Genomic DNA, 17,679 nt, shown 5'->3' on the forward strand with positions numbered 1-17,679 from the left:
TAAGATTTATCTGAAGGGCTGGCTTTGTCTTTTTTAAATGTCTTTTTTAATTAATTATTTTTAGAGAAGGGGGAAGGGAGGGAGAGAAACATCAATGTGTGGTTGCCTGTTGCACAACCGCTACTGGGGCCTGGCCTGCAAACCCATACATGCCCTGACTGGGAATCAAACCAGTGACCCTTGGGTTCCCGGGCTGGTGCTCAATCCAATGAGCCTCACCAGCCAGGGCTGGGCTTTGATTTTGAGATCAGCATCAGTAAATGAATTAGCTCTTGTTCATTTTATACTTTGTTAAAATTTTCATTTCAATTCCTGAACCTATTCATATCTGTTCCCATTTTCTCCATCATATCCAAATTGATTGTAGTAGAGAACTGAGTAACAATGTTACTAGTTTTGTGATCTTTCTGGCCTAATGTGTAAGTTTCTGGGCTGTGAAATAGCAAAATGTACTTTACATCCCCATGACTATACACCTCTCAAATTTTGTTAAAGATTTAGTTAGGTAATATTTAAGGCCTTTTTAGTGTAGTTTGTTATGAAATAGTAGACACTCAATACCTAGTTCTTTGTTTTTCTAAATTTTGAAGAAAACTGTTCTTTAGAAAATGAGGTTTTGTATATGTAAACCTATGTATATGTATATATATATTTTTTACTAGATTAATGGAACTCAATAGAAGAAGCTTTCTTCACTTCTTCTCTGGTCTCTTAGAAGGCAGTTGAATGAGGTAGAATATCCAAGTGGCGCATACAGACCTAAGTTCTTATTCTAGATTTCAATATTACTGAGCTGTGTGATTAGATGATTTCTAAGGCTCCTCATATCTTTAAAATTATATGATTCTATTCCCTCAATTGCCATTGCTATATAAAAGGTTTTCTGATTGGTAAAGTTGATGGGTAGCTGGTTAGTTGGTGTGTATGTCTTCCAGTGGATCCACAAACATGCTTCTATTAAGTATATACATACACAGCTCAATTCTCCTTGAACGCTTCTTGAGGTTTCTATTCTCTGTTTTTCTTCACTGAAAAATTACTGGAAAGAGTCCTGGCTGGTGTGACCCAGTGGATTGAATGCCAGCCTGTGAACCAAAGGGTGGCCAGTTTGACTCCCAGTCAGGGCACATGCTTGGGTTGCAGGCCAGGTCCCCAGTGGGGGGCATGTGAGAGGCAACCACACATTGATGTTTCTCTTCCTTTCTTTCTCCCTTCTCCTCTCTAAAAATAAATAAAATCTTTTTAAAAAATTACTGGAAAGAAATGTCTATACTTGTTATCTCTACTTGTCACCAATCATTCAAAATCTCTTTTAATCTAGTTTCTAAGTTTATTACTAGTCTGAAACACTTTAAAGTCACTAAATCTGTTGGTTTTGGCCTTCATATGCTTTTATTGAAGCACTTGATACCATTGGTCACTTACTTCTTCAAACTGTTCTCCCTGGCTTTTAGGAGACTAAATTTTCCTGTTTCTTCTACTCTGACCAGTCTCTGGACAAATGCAGCCCAATAGAACTTTGTGTGATGTTGGGAATGTTTTATATCTGTGATGTTCATTATGATAGCCACTAGCCATGTGGGACAATTGATAGCTAATGTGACTAGACTTTTCATTTTAACGCTAATGGATTTAAAGAGCTTCACATGGCTAATGGCTATCATATTGTACAGCAAAGCTCTATGTCTTCCACAGGTATAGGAATCCTCAAGAGTTTGTCCTCCTTTTTGTGTGCAATCTTTCTATGGGTAACCAAAGTACATCTCATTGCTCTAGGTACCATTTCTCTGAAGATAACATCTTTTCACCTCTGACCCTATAATATCCTGCTACTTACTGAGCAGCTTTGCCTGGATGACTCATTTTAGTTTTTTTTCATTTTTAATTTTTCAAATTATGGTTAACATACAATATTAGTTTCAGATGCACACCCCAGTGGTTAGACATAGAAATTACTAAGTGATCATTGTGATAAATCTAGCACCCATCTGACACCACACATAGTTACTAGAATGTTATTGACTATATTCCCTGTGCTGTACTTTACATCCCCATGACTATTGTGTAACGACCAATTTAGACTGCTTAATCCCTTCAAATTTTTCATCCGTTCCCCCAAACATCTCCCATCTGGCAATTATCAAAATATTCTCTGTATGAGTCTGTTTTTATTCTGTTTGTTTGTTTATTTTTCAGATTCAATTGTTTTGATATGTACTTATTGACATTTTCTTGACTTTTAAAATCTTTTTTCCTTCTTCTTAAAGAAAACCCTTTACCATTTGCAAGTAATACTGGTTTGGTGGTGATGAAATTCTTGTCTGGAAAGCTCTTTATATGTCTTTAGATTCTAAATGATAGCTTTGCTAATGCAGTAATCTTGGTTGGAGGTCCTTGCTTTTCATCACATTGAATATTTTTGCCAGTTACTATTGGCCTGCAAAGATTCTGATGAGAAATTACCTGACAGTTTTAGGGTAACTCCCTTATAGGTAACTAACTGCTTTTTCCCTTCTTGTGTTTAAAATTCTCTCTTTGTCTTTAATCTTTTGCATTTCAATTATGATACATCTTGGTGTGGGCCTCTTTGGGTTCATCTTGTTTGGGACTCTCTGTGCTTCCTGGACTTGTATGTCTATCTCTTTCACCAAGTTAGATTTTTCTCATTTTTTCAATAGGTTTTTGATTTCTTGTTCTTTCTCCTCCTTCAAGCACCCCCATGATGTGAATATTGCTACACTTGCAGTTGTCCCAGAGGCTCCTTACACTTTCCTCATGTTGGGGGTTTTGTTTTTGTTTTTGTTTTAATCTTTTTGCTGTTCTGATTTGGTGGGGTTGTTTTTTTTTTAACTTTACAAGTTGCTCTTTTGATTCTCGGCTATATCTATTCTATTGTTGGTTCCCTGTAAATTATTCTTCATTTCAGTTAGTGTATTCTTCATTTCTGACTAGTTCTTTTGTATGATTTCCATGTCTTTTTTTATGCTGTTGAAGTTTTCTCTTAAGTTCATCTATCCTTCCCCTGAGTTCATTGAGTATTCTTATAACCAAAGTTTTGAACTCTGCATCTAATAGATTGCTAGTCTCAATTTAGTTTAGTTTGTTTGTTTGTTTGTTTGTTTTTTGCTCGGAGTTTTGTTCTATTCTTTCATTTGGGACATGTTTCTTTATCTCCTTATTTTGGCAGTCTCCCTGTGCTTGTTTCTTTGTATAAGGCAGAGTTCCTGCATATACTGGGCTCAGGAGAGTAGTAGGTGTCATGTATGGTCCAGTGGCATAGCCTCCCTCTTCACCTGAGCTGGGCACTCTAGATTCACTCACCCCACCATGTGGACTCTGTGCACCCTCCTGTTGTAGTTGACCTTGATTGCTGTTTGCATGTTAATGGGAGGGATTTACTCCTACGTCGATCAATTGCAAAGACTGGCTGCTATGTTCTTGGAAGATCAGCTGCACAGAGGCCCACCCCATGAAGCAGGACCTACTTCAGTAGAGCCCAAGGTCCTCAGTGGGCTGTGGTGCCCACTGAGTCTGTCCCCCGAGTATGTCTTCTGGAGGTGGTTGGGTGGTGCTTAATGTGATCTAAAGCTGCCTACCAGGTATGTTGGGTCTGGGGCCTTCTGGGAGGTGCAGTCCAAGGTCAGCTGCTGCTTGTATTCTGACTGGAGCCACATAGCATGAGCTTTAAAGCAATCTGCAGAACTTGTGCTGGCCTTGGAGGTGCCCAGGAGAGGCCAAGCTGCCAACCAAGTCTGGCTGCTGGTGATGCCAGGCCTGGGGCCACTTAGTGAGAGGTACAGAGTATGCCAAAGGCAGATGCTGCTTGTTTGAGAGATTTTAGAAGACTCTGAAGGATGAGCCAAGACAGGCTAGTCATATGGAAAAGACACTGGAAATATCTTGGGTGGGGTGAGGTCTCATGGAATTATCAGGGTGGGGCAAAGAGTAAGAGACAGGTTGATGGAGACTTATATCGTGCTTGCCTGCGAGCTCTGTGGGGATGGAGGACTCAGAAAAGGAACAGTGGTTTCTGCCAGCACTTGTGTCTTGGAGAAAACTGTCTCTCCAGCTCTTGCCCTGATGCCAGACAATTCAGTTCCTCCCTATATGTCCCCATTGTCTTGAACTGCTGCCTCAGCCCTGGAGCTGAGAGTGAGTGAGTCTGATCAAGTCCATGTACAGGCCCTTCTAAGAGGAACTGCCTGGGTCTCCAGAAGTGCTCTGTCTCACTCAGCCACAATCTCCACTGGATTTTACATCCTTCAGTTGTGGGGACTTCTCTTCCTGGCACTGGAACCCTGGGCTGGGGGGCCTAGTGTGAAGATTGGACCCCTCCCTTCTCATGGGTGACTTCTGCACTCAAGATATCCCTCCCAGTTTTTACCCACCACAGCCTTTTCCTCATTTCCACTCCTCCTACCACTCTCAGTGTGACTTCTTTATATCCTTAGTTGTAAGAATTCCATTCAGCTAGATTTCAGATGGTTTGAATGATGGGTGTTCTATAGTTTAGTTGTAATTTTGATGTGGTTGTGGGAGGAGGTGACTACCAACCGTGTTTACCTATGCCACCATCTTGAACAGAATTCCTGGATGCCTCATTTTAAAATAGCTAACTCATTACCTTTCCTTCTCATTCTTTCCCCTTGTGTAATCCATTTTCTCCTCATAATATTACTGTTACCTTACTGGGTACCCATAATGAAACCTTCAACTTTTTTTGGACCTTTCTCTTTTCCAACCCTACCTACCCAAGCACAAGTGGATATACCAATAAACTCACATGCAAACACAAGATCAGCTGTGAAATCTTGATGATTCTTTGCAATATCTCTTAAGCATTTTTCTTCCTTTTCAAACCCTCTGCCACTTCCCAGTTCAAATATATGTAATCATTTAAAAATATGTCTGACACGTAACAGGTACTCAATAAAAAATAGTCTCTTCCTTTTTTCTCTTCCCCCCATCTCCTCATCTCTCCTGAATGCTGTATTAGCTTCCCAGCCTCTAGTGCCTCTCTTGTGTGTGTCATTCTGCACCTTGATACTAGATTAGTCTTTCCAAAGAGTAACTCCAATTTTATTCTTGAGCTCAAATTCTTGTAAGGTTAAATGTTTCTGCACACCCTTACCTCCTCTCATACATTTTGTTTCCTTGGTCCACATTGTAAGAATTTAGCAGTGTTTGAAATCTCTTATGTGGCCTGTGAATAGGCTATAAGCTCCATGAGGAGAGAAACTTTGTTCCTCTTGTCCTCCCATAGACCAAAATATAGTCAGTTTAATGGTTAATTTTATGTGTCAACCTAACTGTGCCATGAAGTGTCTAGATACTTGGTCAAACATTATTCTGGAAGGATCTTTGAGGGTGTTTTTGGATGAATAAAGAAGGGCTAATAGAACAAAAAGGCTGACCCTCCCTTGAGTAAGAGGGAACTTCAACTGCTTGACTGCCTTGAGCTGGGACATTGATCTCTTCCTGCTTTTGGACTAGAGATCCCTAGAAAATGTGGACTCGAGATCGCCAGCCTTCTGACTGGAACTTACACCATCATCTGTTTTGAGTCTTCAGCTTGCCGACTGCAGATCTTGGGACTTCTCATCTCTATAGTTTCATGAGTCCATTCATTATTTTTTATATGACTCCTATGAGTTCATTTTCTCCAGAGATCCCTGAGTAATACAGATTTTGGCACTAAGAGTGGAATGCTGCTGTCACAAATACCTAAAAGTGTACATGTGGCATTGGCGATGTGGGTAGAGGCTGGAAGAGTTTTTAAGTGTATGCTAGAAACAGCCACAATTGCTATAAGGGAACTGTTGGTAAGTATAAGGACATTAAAGGTGATTTTGGTGAGAGCTCAGAAACCAAAGAACTGGAGATAAAACTTCCACCTTCTTACAGAAATATATACATAGCTAACAAATGTTGGTAGATATATGAATGTTAAAACACCATTCCAGTGGAGTCTCGGACAGAAATGAGAAACAGGTTACTGAAAACTGGAGGAAAGTGACACTTGTTATAACTTGGCAAAGAACTTAGCTGAATTGCTTTCTATTGTTTTGTAGAGGATAGAACTTGCAAGTGATGAAATTGAATATTTAGCAAAAGGAGGCTAAGCAAAGTATTGAAAGTATTGCTTGGGTTGTCCTTATTGCTTATAGTATAATATGTTGCATTCACCAACCGCGAGAACAAATGTCGGAGACTTTCAGGGTTCCAAAGATGTTACTTTATTGGCCAAGTTTAACCTGCGCAGGGGTGAACTCTCCAAAGTGTCCGGAGACACGGTGCCCGCAAGGGCTGCAAATGAGAGTCGTGCCAAACACTTACAGGCTTAGGGTTTTATGGAGGCGCGCAAGCAAGCTGGATACAGAAGCAGATGTGGCCGTTAGCGGTTGGCTCAGGGGCACAATGGGGTTACTTATTATTGGTGAGTTAACTCGTGCACTGGCTCGTGCTCCTTTACCTGATTGGTCAGTTGAGCTCGTGCACAGGGGCAAAATTTCCCTCCCTAGTGACTGTCCAGATGGCTATCTGCCTGATTAACCTTTGCTCTTAAACCACATCCTGGAACACCCTGCTCTTCGGGTGTGTCCCGGAACCTCTTTGCGTTAGTTAGTAAAACACCTTTTGCTTCCTTACAGCTATGTTCTGGCTAGTTCCCCTTGCCCTCAACATAATGCAAGAGGTGAGAGGTGAATTGAAGAAGGAAATGTTAACTAAAAGGGAACCAGAACTTGGAAATTTGGAAAACTCCAAGCCTATCTGTACTGCAAATAAACAAGAAAGCTTGTTCTGAAGAGAACTCTAAGGGCGTGGCTTAACAACCAGTTCATAGATCCCGAGTGCGATTCATGGATGTAACCAACCATGTGGACAGAAGCCAGGGATAGAGATGGGATTAGATCATCAGAAACACTGCCAGGTAGGACTGAGGAGGGCTAAAAATGGGACCAAATGAAGGAAGGCTATCAGACTTATGGTATTTTACAGGATGGGACCAAGAGCTATTCGGCAATGAACATTCTTTATTATTCGAGAAATGGAAAAAAGGACCCAAAGCCTACTAGATTGAGTCTGCCACTCCCACCACAGAACTAGAGGCAGAGCTGGTTCTACCTCTATTTTAAAGTGTGGGACTGGGCTCCAGAATGTCCCTGCCCAATGCTTCCGGGCCAGGGCCACCTGTGTCGAGAGCTGCATGGGGAGGGCTGCCCCCCACCCCACCTTAGGACTGTGGAGGTGACACTACCACTCCAGTGGGCCCAATGGAATTGCCTTGCTAAGTTTTAGACTTGCATTGGACCCATCACCCTTCCTTTTTTCCTATTTCTACCTTTTGGGATGGTAATATCTACAATATGCCTGTCATACCATTGTAATTTGGAAGCACATAACTGGTTTTATAGGTTCACAGCTGGAGAAGAATTTTGCCTCAGGGTGAATCATACCTCAGGTCTTACCCATACTTATTTTAGGTGATATTTAAGTGAGCCCTGACTGGTGTGCTCAGTGGATTAAGTGCTGGCCTGTGAACTGAGAAGTCGCCAGTTCAATTCCCAGTCGGGGCATGTGTCTGGGTTGTCGGCTAGGTCCCTGCTTGGAAGCCTGTGAGAGGCAACTGACTTGTGTGTCTCCCACACATTGATGTTTCTCTCCCTTCCCCTTTCTCTAAAAATAAATTCTAAAAAATCTTTAAATGAAACTTTGGACTTTAGATTTAGAGTGGATGCTGCAATGAATTAAGACTTTTGGAGCTGTTGGGGTGGAATGAATGTATTTTGCATGAGAGGAGGACATGAATTTGGGGTGGGGGCAGGAGCCAGATTTTGTCAGGGGTACCACCATCTGTATTAGTTTGCTAGGGCTGCTATAAACACATACCATAGACAGGGTGGCTTAAGCAACGAAAGTTCATTTCATGGTTCTAGAAGCAAGTCCAAGATAAGGTTCTGGCCAGTTCTGTTTCTGGTAAGGGCTCCATTCCTGACTTGTAGACAGCCACCTTCTCATCGTGTTCTCACATGACCTCTTTTTGTGTGTGTATGCTCACCAGGGGAAAGAGCAAGCTCTTTAGTACCCTTTCCTTTAAGCACACTTATTCTACCAGACCAAGCCACCCCCATAAATCCATTTAACCCTGATTACCTCCCAAAGGACATGTCTCCAAATACCACCGAATTGGGGTTAGGGCTTCAACATAGGGATTTTGGAGGACACAAGCATTCAGGTTATAGCAGCCTAAATATTGTTTTGAGTGAGTAATATGGAAGGGTATCAAGGAAGAAAAATATGGCATTCAAGGCGGAATAGGTAGGATGTTCATTCACTGAAAACAATGTTGAGTGCTTACTATATGTGAGCCTTTCTCTAAACTCCAAAAATATTTTTCCTGAAATTTTCTTAAAACATATCTTTCTACCTTGTTTTATAGAATTGTCCTACCTCATCTACTGGACTATAAGCATCCCAGACCAGGGTCTGGGTCTGATTTGTCTTATATCTTATACAGTACCTAGTACAGTGCCACCTCTCATGCTGTATGTCAGAGCAAAGGAGTGTGTTCTCTTTTCGCGTTGGACCATACAATTCAAATTTCTTCCTCACAACGACCCCATTGCCACAACTGTTCTCATGTGTGCTACTGAAGGGTGGGGACCAGGTTTTAATCATCTTTGTACTGCTATCTTTATTACGAGGCCGGACATGTAATAGGTGTGTGTCAACATATCTGCCCACCATGAAACTTCACCATGATGAAGTATTTGTTGGACAAGTTCCTGACTGCTGCTTTATCTCCATTATACTGTTGCCAACATTAAAGGTCTGGTACTACCACGTTGTCCAACCCTCCATACCAGCTGGGAAGTCAACTCATTGCTCCTGCCATCACCACCGTCATCACAGATCCTTGCTCCCGGTCCTGATCACACTGTGTGCAGCCACTGTTGTTCACTCCGCCAGCGCAGCTGCTCCCGTTGGGACCTGCTTGTTTGTCCTGTGCCCCACTCATGATCTGTAGAAGTCCCTGTTACCTCTGAGTCCTCATGCTGTTAAGTATTCTCTACTCTTTCTTCTGGTGGTTTCTGCCTTATTCTACTTCCATCAAGGCATCAGTTGGGTAGGTGGTAATGCTTTCCTTCTCAGGAGGAATGTCACTTGGTGATTCAATTAAGTGTCTGCTCTTTTTACTGTCAGAAGGAGCCTCTGCATTTATCTTCAGTGAACAATCTACAGTAACCCCAGTTTCCTCTCCTTAGCTGTGACTGATAGCTCACATTATGCTTTAATGTGCTCATTTGCTACCTTTCTGCCCACTCACAGAGATTTATGAGCTTTTTCCATCCTCATCAACTTAGCTCATTGCCACCCACAAGAAATTGTGTCATTTGCAAATGTAGAAATGTTGCCTTGCACTTTCAATTATAAAGATGTCACACAGGTTATACTAAATTGTCCCCTGAACAAGGATGCTGAGGTCCAGCTTGCACTTTGTTCATCACAGCCTGGTGTCAGGCTCTGTCTGAGCCTGACAGAGATTAAAAACCAATGCTGCCTTCATTACTATCTTCCCAGAATACCTGCAGCCTTGGGGAAGGTCCTCCCTTCCCTGATTTGCATGGAGATGCTGGCCATCACCAAGTGATGGGCCTGCAGTGGAGTGCCCGCCAGTTTAGGGACACCATTCTCTAATTCACTCCCGCTAGACGAGTAGCCCTGGTTACCCAGACTGGATCTTAGCATGGGTGTAGTGGGGTAGCCTGAACCTGAGAACCTCTAGGCCACCCTTTCCTGTCTTTACCTTTTCAGTTTTCCTGAACAGTGGAAAATAACCTCGACTCCAAAAATGAGTAGGAGACTCAACTTTATCAAATTATGAAAAAATGTAAAACCCTGAAAAATAGTTTGTGTACCTATGTCCTAGTTATCTAGTACTGCTTAACAAACCGTCTGGCGTAGTAGTGGCTTCCAACAACCTAGTGGCTTAAAACAACTATTTTGTTACACCTCACATGTTGTTGCTCAGGAATTTGTGCAAGGCTTGCTTGGCTTTTCTGCTGGTCTTAAATTAACAGTTTACTCTCCTGATGGAAGGGCTAGTCTGGAAGGTTCAACATGGCTGCACTGCATGTCTGACACCTTAGAGGCAGTGCCTTGAAGACTGGACTCATTTGGGACTCTCCAATGGAGCATCTTCTTGTGGCCTTTCCAGCGTGGCAGTAAGGGTGAGCAGACTTGGGTGGCAGCTGGCAACTCAGGTTTCCTAGACAGTGTCCCAAGAGCCTGAGGTAGGGGCTGCAAAGCCTTCTAAAACATCACTCCTACCACATTCCAAGGGTCAAGCTTGTTACTAAAGCTAGCACAGATTGGTGGGGAGGTGAATTAGACTCCAGCCCTCAATGGGAAAAGTAGCAAAAAGGTTGCAAGTATTTTTACCACAATCTTCTAACCAAGATTTAACTAGTATTAACATTTTGCCTTATTTTCTTGTGACACAATTAGAAAAACATTTTTATTATAAAACCCAATGAAGACCACCTGAAAGTCTAAATAAATATCATACCTAATAGTGAAATGTTAGTTTTCTTTTTGAGGTCAAGAACCAGTCAGAGATTTTTTTTATGTAGTACTGAAGGTGTTGGCAAAAATCATAAGACAAAATAAGGAAGTAAAAATGATATCGGAAAGAACTAACTTTTCACTTTTTGTAGACAATATGGTTGTCTCTGCAGAAAATCCAAGAAACTATAATCTACTAGCAGCAATAAAATAATTGCAACGATGTTGCTGGATAAAAGACTAACACTAAAATCCAAGAAACTGAATAATGTACTGGAAGCAATAAAGTAATTCAGCAATGATGACAGACAAAAGATTAACACTTTGAAATTGGTCTCTAGAACTTTCCGAACTATTAGCTAGTTTGTGGTTCTCCTGTTCTCAGGCCTGGCAAATGGTTGCTGCCTCCTTTTTCCTCTTGCACCAGCAATTATATGAGGTCTTAGCTGCTGGTGGTTTGACCCCTCACACTCCACTCGGGGGTGGGGACACCGGGTCACCTATACTTGTTGCAGCGTTGTCCACGGGTGTTTTCCTCTACAGTGGCTCTTTGGTTTTCATGTGGGGATTCAGAGATTTAAAACCAATGCTGCCTTCATTATTATCTTCCCAGAATACCTGTAGCTCAATAGCATTTTGATCCCCTAGCTACTTATTTAGAGCAGTTTCTTTTTCTTGGTCATTTTTTTCTCTTGTATTGTGAAATGATCATGGATTTACAGGAAGTTACAAGTAACTGTTCGTGGAACATGTACCCTTCGCCCCACCTCTCCCAGTGTTAACAACTTGCATAACTAGAACAGTATCAGAACCAGGAAACTGGCAGATAGAACCCACAGCACTTCATCAGATCTCACTGTATACATGCGTTCCTTTGTGTCTTACAGGTTCGTGCAGTTTTAACACATGGATGAGTAGAGCTTTGTGTGTAACTGCCACTGTGATCAAAATGCACATCTGTCTGATCAAAGCTCCCTCGTGCCAGACTTTGATAGCCACAACCCGCCCTCATCCCTAATCTTTGGTGACTGCTGTCCTTCTCTCTAAGATGGTGTTAGTTAAACAATATTCTATAAAGAAAATCATACAGTATGTATCCTTTTCAGATCAGGCTTTTTATACTCAGCACTTTTAATAATCTGAAGATTTTCCAGTGTTTATTGGGTTTAATCCCTGGTCAGGGCACATCCAAGAATCAACCAATGAATGTGTAAGTAAGTGGAACAACACAATTGATGTTTCTCTCTGTCTCGCCCTCCCCCTCTTTCTCACTTTCTCTGTCTAAAATCAATCAATAAAAAAATGAGCAACAACGAGAAAACCAAAGTGTTTACCAAGGGAGTTCTTTGGAGACCCAGAGAGACTTCATGTTTAGAAATGGGTTAGGACAAAATCTTGAATTTTCAGAAACTTTCAGAATGTACTATATAACCCCCACCCCTTTTGTCCCAATTATTTGTTTAGTAAGCAGCCTAAAAGAGAACAGTCTCTCTTTGGGGACAGATCTATTTAACAGTCACACCCTCTGACTAGACAGAAAGGTGGGTGAAATACAGTCAGGCAAGCCATCCATCCTTGCAAGTTTCAAGTAATCAGGAAAGTCAAACACAGTCAACAGCAGGGAGACGTCCCTTAGAAGGACCGAGAGTCCCACCTGCCAGGAGTGGGTGGAGAGGTCCCACTGCCCACGATGTGCTCTCTCCCAACTTGTAGCTTTCAATAATCTAGGTTTCTTGCAACCAATCATCTCAGATGCAATTAGTTCCCTCGTCAGAAATACCAAGCCACCAGCAGCTTGGTTTCGGACGGTGCCCTCAGAGAACAAGTGTCTCCCCATGGGCATCTGCCAGCGTCCCCCGTGAGCGACGTTTGTATCGTGTGTGGCCCACAGAGGGGCGTCTTAAATCGGCACTGGTCCCAGACTCTCGGTTCTGTTTGCTGGCACTATGTCTGTGTTCAGAGATTAGAATTGTCCTCCACAGACGTTACCAGGTTTCCGCCCGCCCTCGGGTCCAGGCACTGAGGGGCTCTGAATTCAGGACTCCAAAAAGCCATTGACTTCTTTTCCAGCTGCAGAAACGCTGAGAGACCACGGGGTCAGGCAGTGGGGCTCCAGTCTTTCTAAGCCCTTTCTGTCTTACCAGTTTTAGAGTCCAAACTGACCCACTCTAAGGTATGCATTTTAGGCTGGAAAATCATCAGCTTCTGCAGGTCAGACAACTGATTTTACAAGAACTTATTAGCAAACTAAAAACTGCATTTTAAAACTCCAAAAGTGTGTTTTCCATTTATGTTGTCTACCTTGGCCCATAGCCTCCAGCAGGTGAAAATCATAGCAAACAACTAGTTATGGAGATTTCAGCGCTCAGATATTCAAAGAGTTAAAATTTTAACCCATCCACTAGCAGCAAAAGGCAGGAAGTCACATTGTACTATCACTTTTATAGGGCAGCTTCCTCTGACTGAGCAAATCCCTAGCGTTGATGACAATATAAGCATGTAATATTTTACATCAGTTTTTGTCACACATCCAGAAGCAGTAGCCACAAAATAAAAAGCCATTTTAAAAAGTCTCTCTCTGTTTTTTTCCATTGCAAATTTACTCAAACCCCGAGCAGCAAATTCAGCACTTTCAGGGTTGCCTGAGGTCCCAGCCAGAATCGGGGAGCTGTTGCACCGGTGAACAGTGTTATTCCCCACCCCCTCCTTCTTTTCTGATTTAACTACAGTTTGCTCCAGCCTTGGAACTGACTTAATTTTTTCTCCCTCCCACTTGAAGGAGAGATTGATATAAAGATTTACCATTTTGGATCACCTGTAACATTTTGGGGGAAATTTGGGGGCCTTTCCTTCCCACCAAGAGGAGAGAATGAAACCCATGAACATCAACCAGACTGTGCTTTTTAGTTCCTTAACTTTAGCTACCATGGCCAAAGCAGCCAATGGATTGGAGGAGCCAGCTCTCATAGGGCTGAGTCTATCATTTTTAAATTACTTAGGTAATTTTACCTCACGGTGGGCATCATTTCAGCAGCTACTTCATACCACGGATGAGGCCGCTGGACTTTGAAGGTTCATCCTGTCCCCCTCATCCTTCCTTTCCCCAAACACTGCTTATGCCACATTTCAGTGAGTTGGGGGGGTTTAGGAAGTCCTACTCCTGACACCAACTGTCAGCCCTAGGTTGGGAATTTGCTAGAACTTACAAGACTCAGCATATAGTTATACTCGTGGGTATAATTTATTGCACCAAAGGGTTACAAAGCAAAATCATGAAAGGAGAAAGGCATATTGGGTGAATCCAGAGGAAACCAGAAACAAGCTTTCAAAAGTCACATAGGATGTGCTTAATTCCTCCAGCAATGTGTGGTGGGAACACACATGAAATGTTTTCTCTGTGCTTATTAGAGACTTATTAGTACCCAGGGTTGTTACTGGGTGCTGGTCATATAGGCTGCCCTGAATGTCTGTGATCTTCCAAAGTTCACATGTTGGAGCCTAATCCACAGTGGGGTGGCGTTTGGAGGTGGGGTCTTTGGTAGGTAAATGGATCATGAGGGTGGGAGTTCTGGTGAAAGGAATTAGGGCCTGTGATGGTTCATTTCACACGTCATTGTGACTGCCTAGGGGTGCCCACATTGACCGTTATTTCAGAGTGAGTCTGTAAGGGTGTTTCTAGATGAGATGAGCATTTGAACCCCTGGACTCAGTAAATTAGATTGCTCTCCCCAGTGTGTGTGGGCATCATCAATCCACTGAGGGCCTAAATGCAGCAAAAGGCAGAAGGGGGAATTTGCCCATTTTTTTCCTGCCGCACTACTTGGGCTGAGATAGCTCACCTCATTGTGTTCTGCCCTTGGACTGGGAGGTAGACCATGGTCTTCCCTGGATCTCAGGCTTTTGGCTTCGGACGGAATTACACCATTGGTTTTCCTGGGTTTCCAGCTTGCAGATGGCAGCTTGGGGGGCTCCTCCGTCTATAATTGCATGAGCCAATTCCTCATAAAGCTATTTCCAACATCTAAATAGTTTTTGTCTGTCTACAAGGCACTAAGGGAAGGAAGAGTTCACAACTCTGAGACAGATGTCATTCAAAGGGGTTTTAAAATCAAGTCCTATTTCTTTTCCTCAAAATAGTTTAAAACAATAATTAGATATTATCTGCTCTGATTTCTCCATCCCCTGACCATAGATTTATTTATTTCTGTTTCAGAAATTGGAAGAAAAGTCACCCTTGTCTTAGGAGGACCAGGAAAAAAAGACATTTATTCATAGTCAACTTTTGTGGACAGACCTGGCCCTGCCTCTGTAAGAGAAGTCATCTTATTCCTTTCCCTGACAACAGTGCCAGCATCTGGTTACCTCTTTCCCTTTCTCCTCTGGGTCATTGAGAAGCAGGCTTCCTCTGTTCTCTCACTAAAATATTACTGTTGGCGGAAGAAACGTCCAAAACTGCAGAGAATTTTTGTGACTTTATTTGAGCAGCCAAACTGACGACAATTGCTGGAAAGCAAAATCTCAGTGGGTTGAGAAAATGCTGTGGGGAATGACAGCGTTCCGGCTTTTTTTACAATGTATTTTATACACTACAGTCAGAGGAGGGTTATGTGAGATTCACTGATGGTAGATTAAGGAGGCAGGAGAAAGCAAAGCAGGAAAACCTCTGTGGTTGGATAAAGGTTGAAACAGAGAAAAACTCATCTTTCACACTGGTGAGTGTGAGACAGTTAACAATGAACATTTATAGCACATCGAGAGGGTATGAGGGGAATGAGATAACAAAGAGGGCTTCTCTAGTCTCATGTACTGGTGCAATGGGTGTACCCTGAGGGGTCCAGAAAGAGGGGATTGCTCTGACGTTCCAAGGGTATGCTATCTTAGATGCAAAAGACAATAAATAGGCTCACTTAAGGTAAGGACTGGCCTTTGTCAAGGAAGCTAGGGCCTGCCTGTTACATGACCACTACCAGCACTCGTTTTTAATTAATAAGTTTTATGTTCAAGCCATCGCTGCGGTCACTTTAGGTCTCTGAGTTTGCAGGGCCCACCATGCAGGCCTCCCCTGAGCTTGTCGGGTTTAGTATGTGACCCCTTTTTCATTCACATTACAAAATAACCAGCACACATCTCTCTATTTAAAACAAGAAATAAAAATGTTGCAAACCACTTTATGCTTTGGTTACTTTCCTTTAGTAACTGACAACTTGAGGTAACACGCTCTAGGAACATGGGTCACAACTGTCTTCCTTTTTGCACTCAAGGAAGAATTTTCACATGGCCAAGAATACCTCTTTGAAAATTCAAGATTTTTCCAAGGTCTGTTTGGGATACTGGAAGAGTGGTGAAAAGAGCCTCGATTTTGTTGGTTTGCTGCATGCTTCAAACTTGGCTGTGCTGCTTAGTGGTTATTTCCCCTTGGGCATGAGAGGACCTCAATTTCTTCTACCACAAAATGTGATACAAATCTCCCAGGCACAGGGTGCTTATAATGAAAACAGCATCTGTAAAATATTTGATTCTATACCTGGCACAAAGTAGAGGCTCCATATATGTAATATTCTCCTTACTTTGAAAAAAAAGGTCACTGAAGGCCAGGGGCCATGATGTTCATAGAAGCTTCATTTATATTAATAGCCCCGCTGAAAAGAGTCCGAATGGCAGCCACAAATGACCATCAGCAGTAGATTGAGAAAAATGGGGCATATTCACACAGTACAATACTATGCAGCGTGAACTACTGCACTGCAAAAGCATGGATAAATCTCACCAACACAGTGTTGAATGACACAAAATAACGCATGCTGTATGATTCCACTGAAAGAAAATTCAAGAGCAGGCAGAATTCATCTATGACCACTGAGGTGAGAAGTGGTAATTTGGGGGAGGGATGACGGACTGGAAAGAAGAGAGAGGGAGCCTGCTGGGGCGCTGGAAATGCTCTGTCTTCAGCTGCATGGTGGTGGTTACAGAGGGTTAAATGTATGTGAAAATTCACCAGATCATGCACTTAAGATTTGTACACTTTACATATAACTTATTTACGTGTGTATATGTATAAATAGTGCCAATTAAAAACCTGTCCTTTTTGCCCCAGGAGCTGGATTTATATCAATATCAAGTTTATTGATTAGGAGAGTATCCAGCTCTGGATATGACATGCCAATAGCTGCCTGTCTTGCAGGCTGCGGTCAGTCCGTCCCTTGTCAGTGGCCCCATTTTCAAGCCACCCTGGAGCTGACAGGCATATTGTGAGGGTCATGTACCGTCATCATTGACAGCTGGAGATGCCATCACATGCCACCAGCAGCAAAGCACTGGGAAAATCAAGCAGTGGACTGTGCTTCTCACCCTTAGGCTGTGAGGCAGGAGCCCCGGCAGTGGAAGGATTAAAAGGCCTCTCAATTTAAAGAGACAGGGGGAGGGGAGGGGCATGTGGGCTGCACAATTTATAAATAGACATTGCCAGAGGCTGCCTTATGGTGAAGGGGTTGTTTAGAAAATCTTTCTCCATTAAGGATCCCATTATCGGAGACCATTTGAAAATACCAGTTAGTTTCAGATTCTGGAGATCCTAGGTTTCGTCAAGTTAGCGGAGTTTGATGACGTTTCTCTCTGCCAGATTTAGGGACAGGCCTTGGATATTTTGAATCACCTTTACATGGAGCATAAAGATGATGATGATGATGATGTGACCTTTGCCAAATGGATGAGCAGCTTCTGGGGCCACAGCTGGATGGAGGAGGAAGAGAGAGGACTCCGGGACTGGCACGGATCACAAGACACCAGTCACAGGAAAGCTTCCTTGCCCTGCCCAGTGAGTTGTTATCATGGGACAGGGGAGCGCTGGACTCTGGGTGGGGAGGGGGTTGCTCTTAGATAATTTGAAGAGTCCTTTGGAACAAAGTTTCTTTGGTTGAAAATTATCTTCTATTATCTACAAAAATGATAAAATATCTTTTATCATTTTGTCTGGTCCTCCAAGGGACCTATTTTCCCCCTATTAGGTAATGATTTCTTCATTTTTAGTAGCCTAAGATATCTGTAACTTCTGTTCAGAGCTCCTGATAAACCTGAGATAATCTTACTGAGTGACAATATAATTCAAATAAAAGA

At 42.5% G+C, this 17,679-nt stretch overlaps 1 protein-coding gene across 5 annotated transcripts in view; it reads left to right on the top strand.

The window, feature by feature from the left end:
* The window catches only part of LNP1 (leukemia NUP98 fusion partner 1), a 32,809-nt gene that overhangs the window by 2,286 nt on the left and 12,844 nt on the right, over positions 1-17,679 (top strand). Inside the window, exons 2-5 of one of the 5 annotated variants that reach the window (XM_037058938.1) lie at positions 11,454-11,655; positions 14,780-15,278; positions 15,828-15,882; positions 17,186-17,380. In XM_037058938.1, coding sequence (XP_036914833.1) covers positions 17,225-17,380 — 156 coding nt within the window. In that variant the 5' untranslated portion in view covers positions 11,454-11,655; positions 14,780-15,278; positions 15,828-15,882; positions 17,186-17,224. The other 4 variants (XM_037058939.1, XM_037058940.1, XM_037058941.1 and 1 more) reach the window with 4 other exon arrangements.

The sequence above is a fragment of the Sturnira hondurensis genome, unplaced genomic scaffold, assembly GCF_014824575.4.
Source record: "Sturnira hondurensis isolate 20B ecotype Veracruz unplaced genomic scaffold, ASM1482457v3 Scaffold0010428, whole genome shotgun sequence".
Lineage (NCBI taxonomy): Eukaryota > Metazoa > Chordata > Mammalia > Chiroptera > Phyllostomidae > Sturnira > Sturnira hondurensis.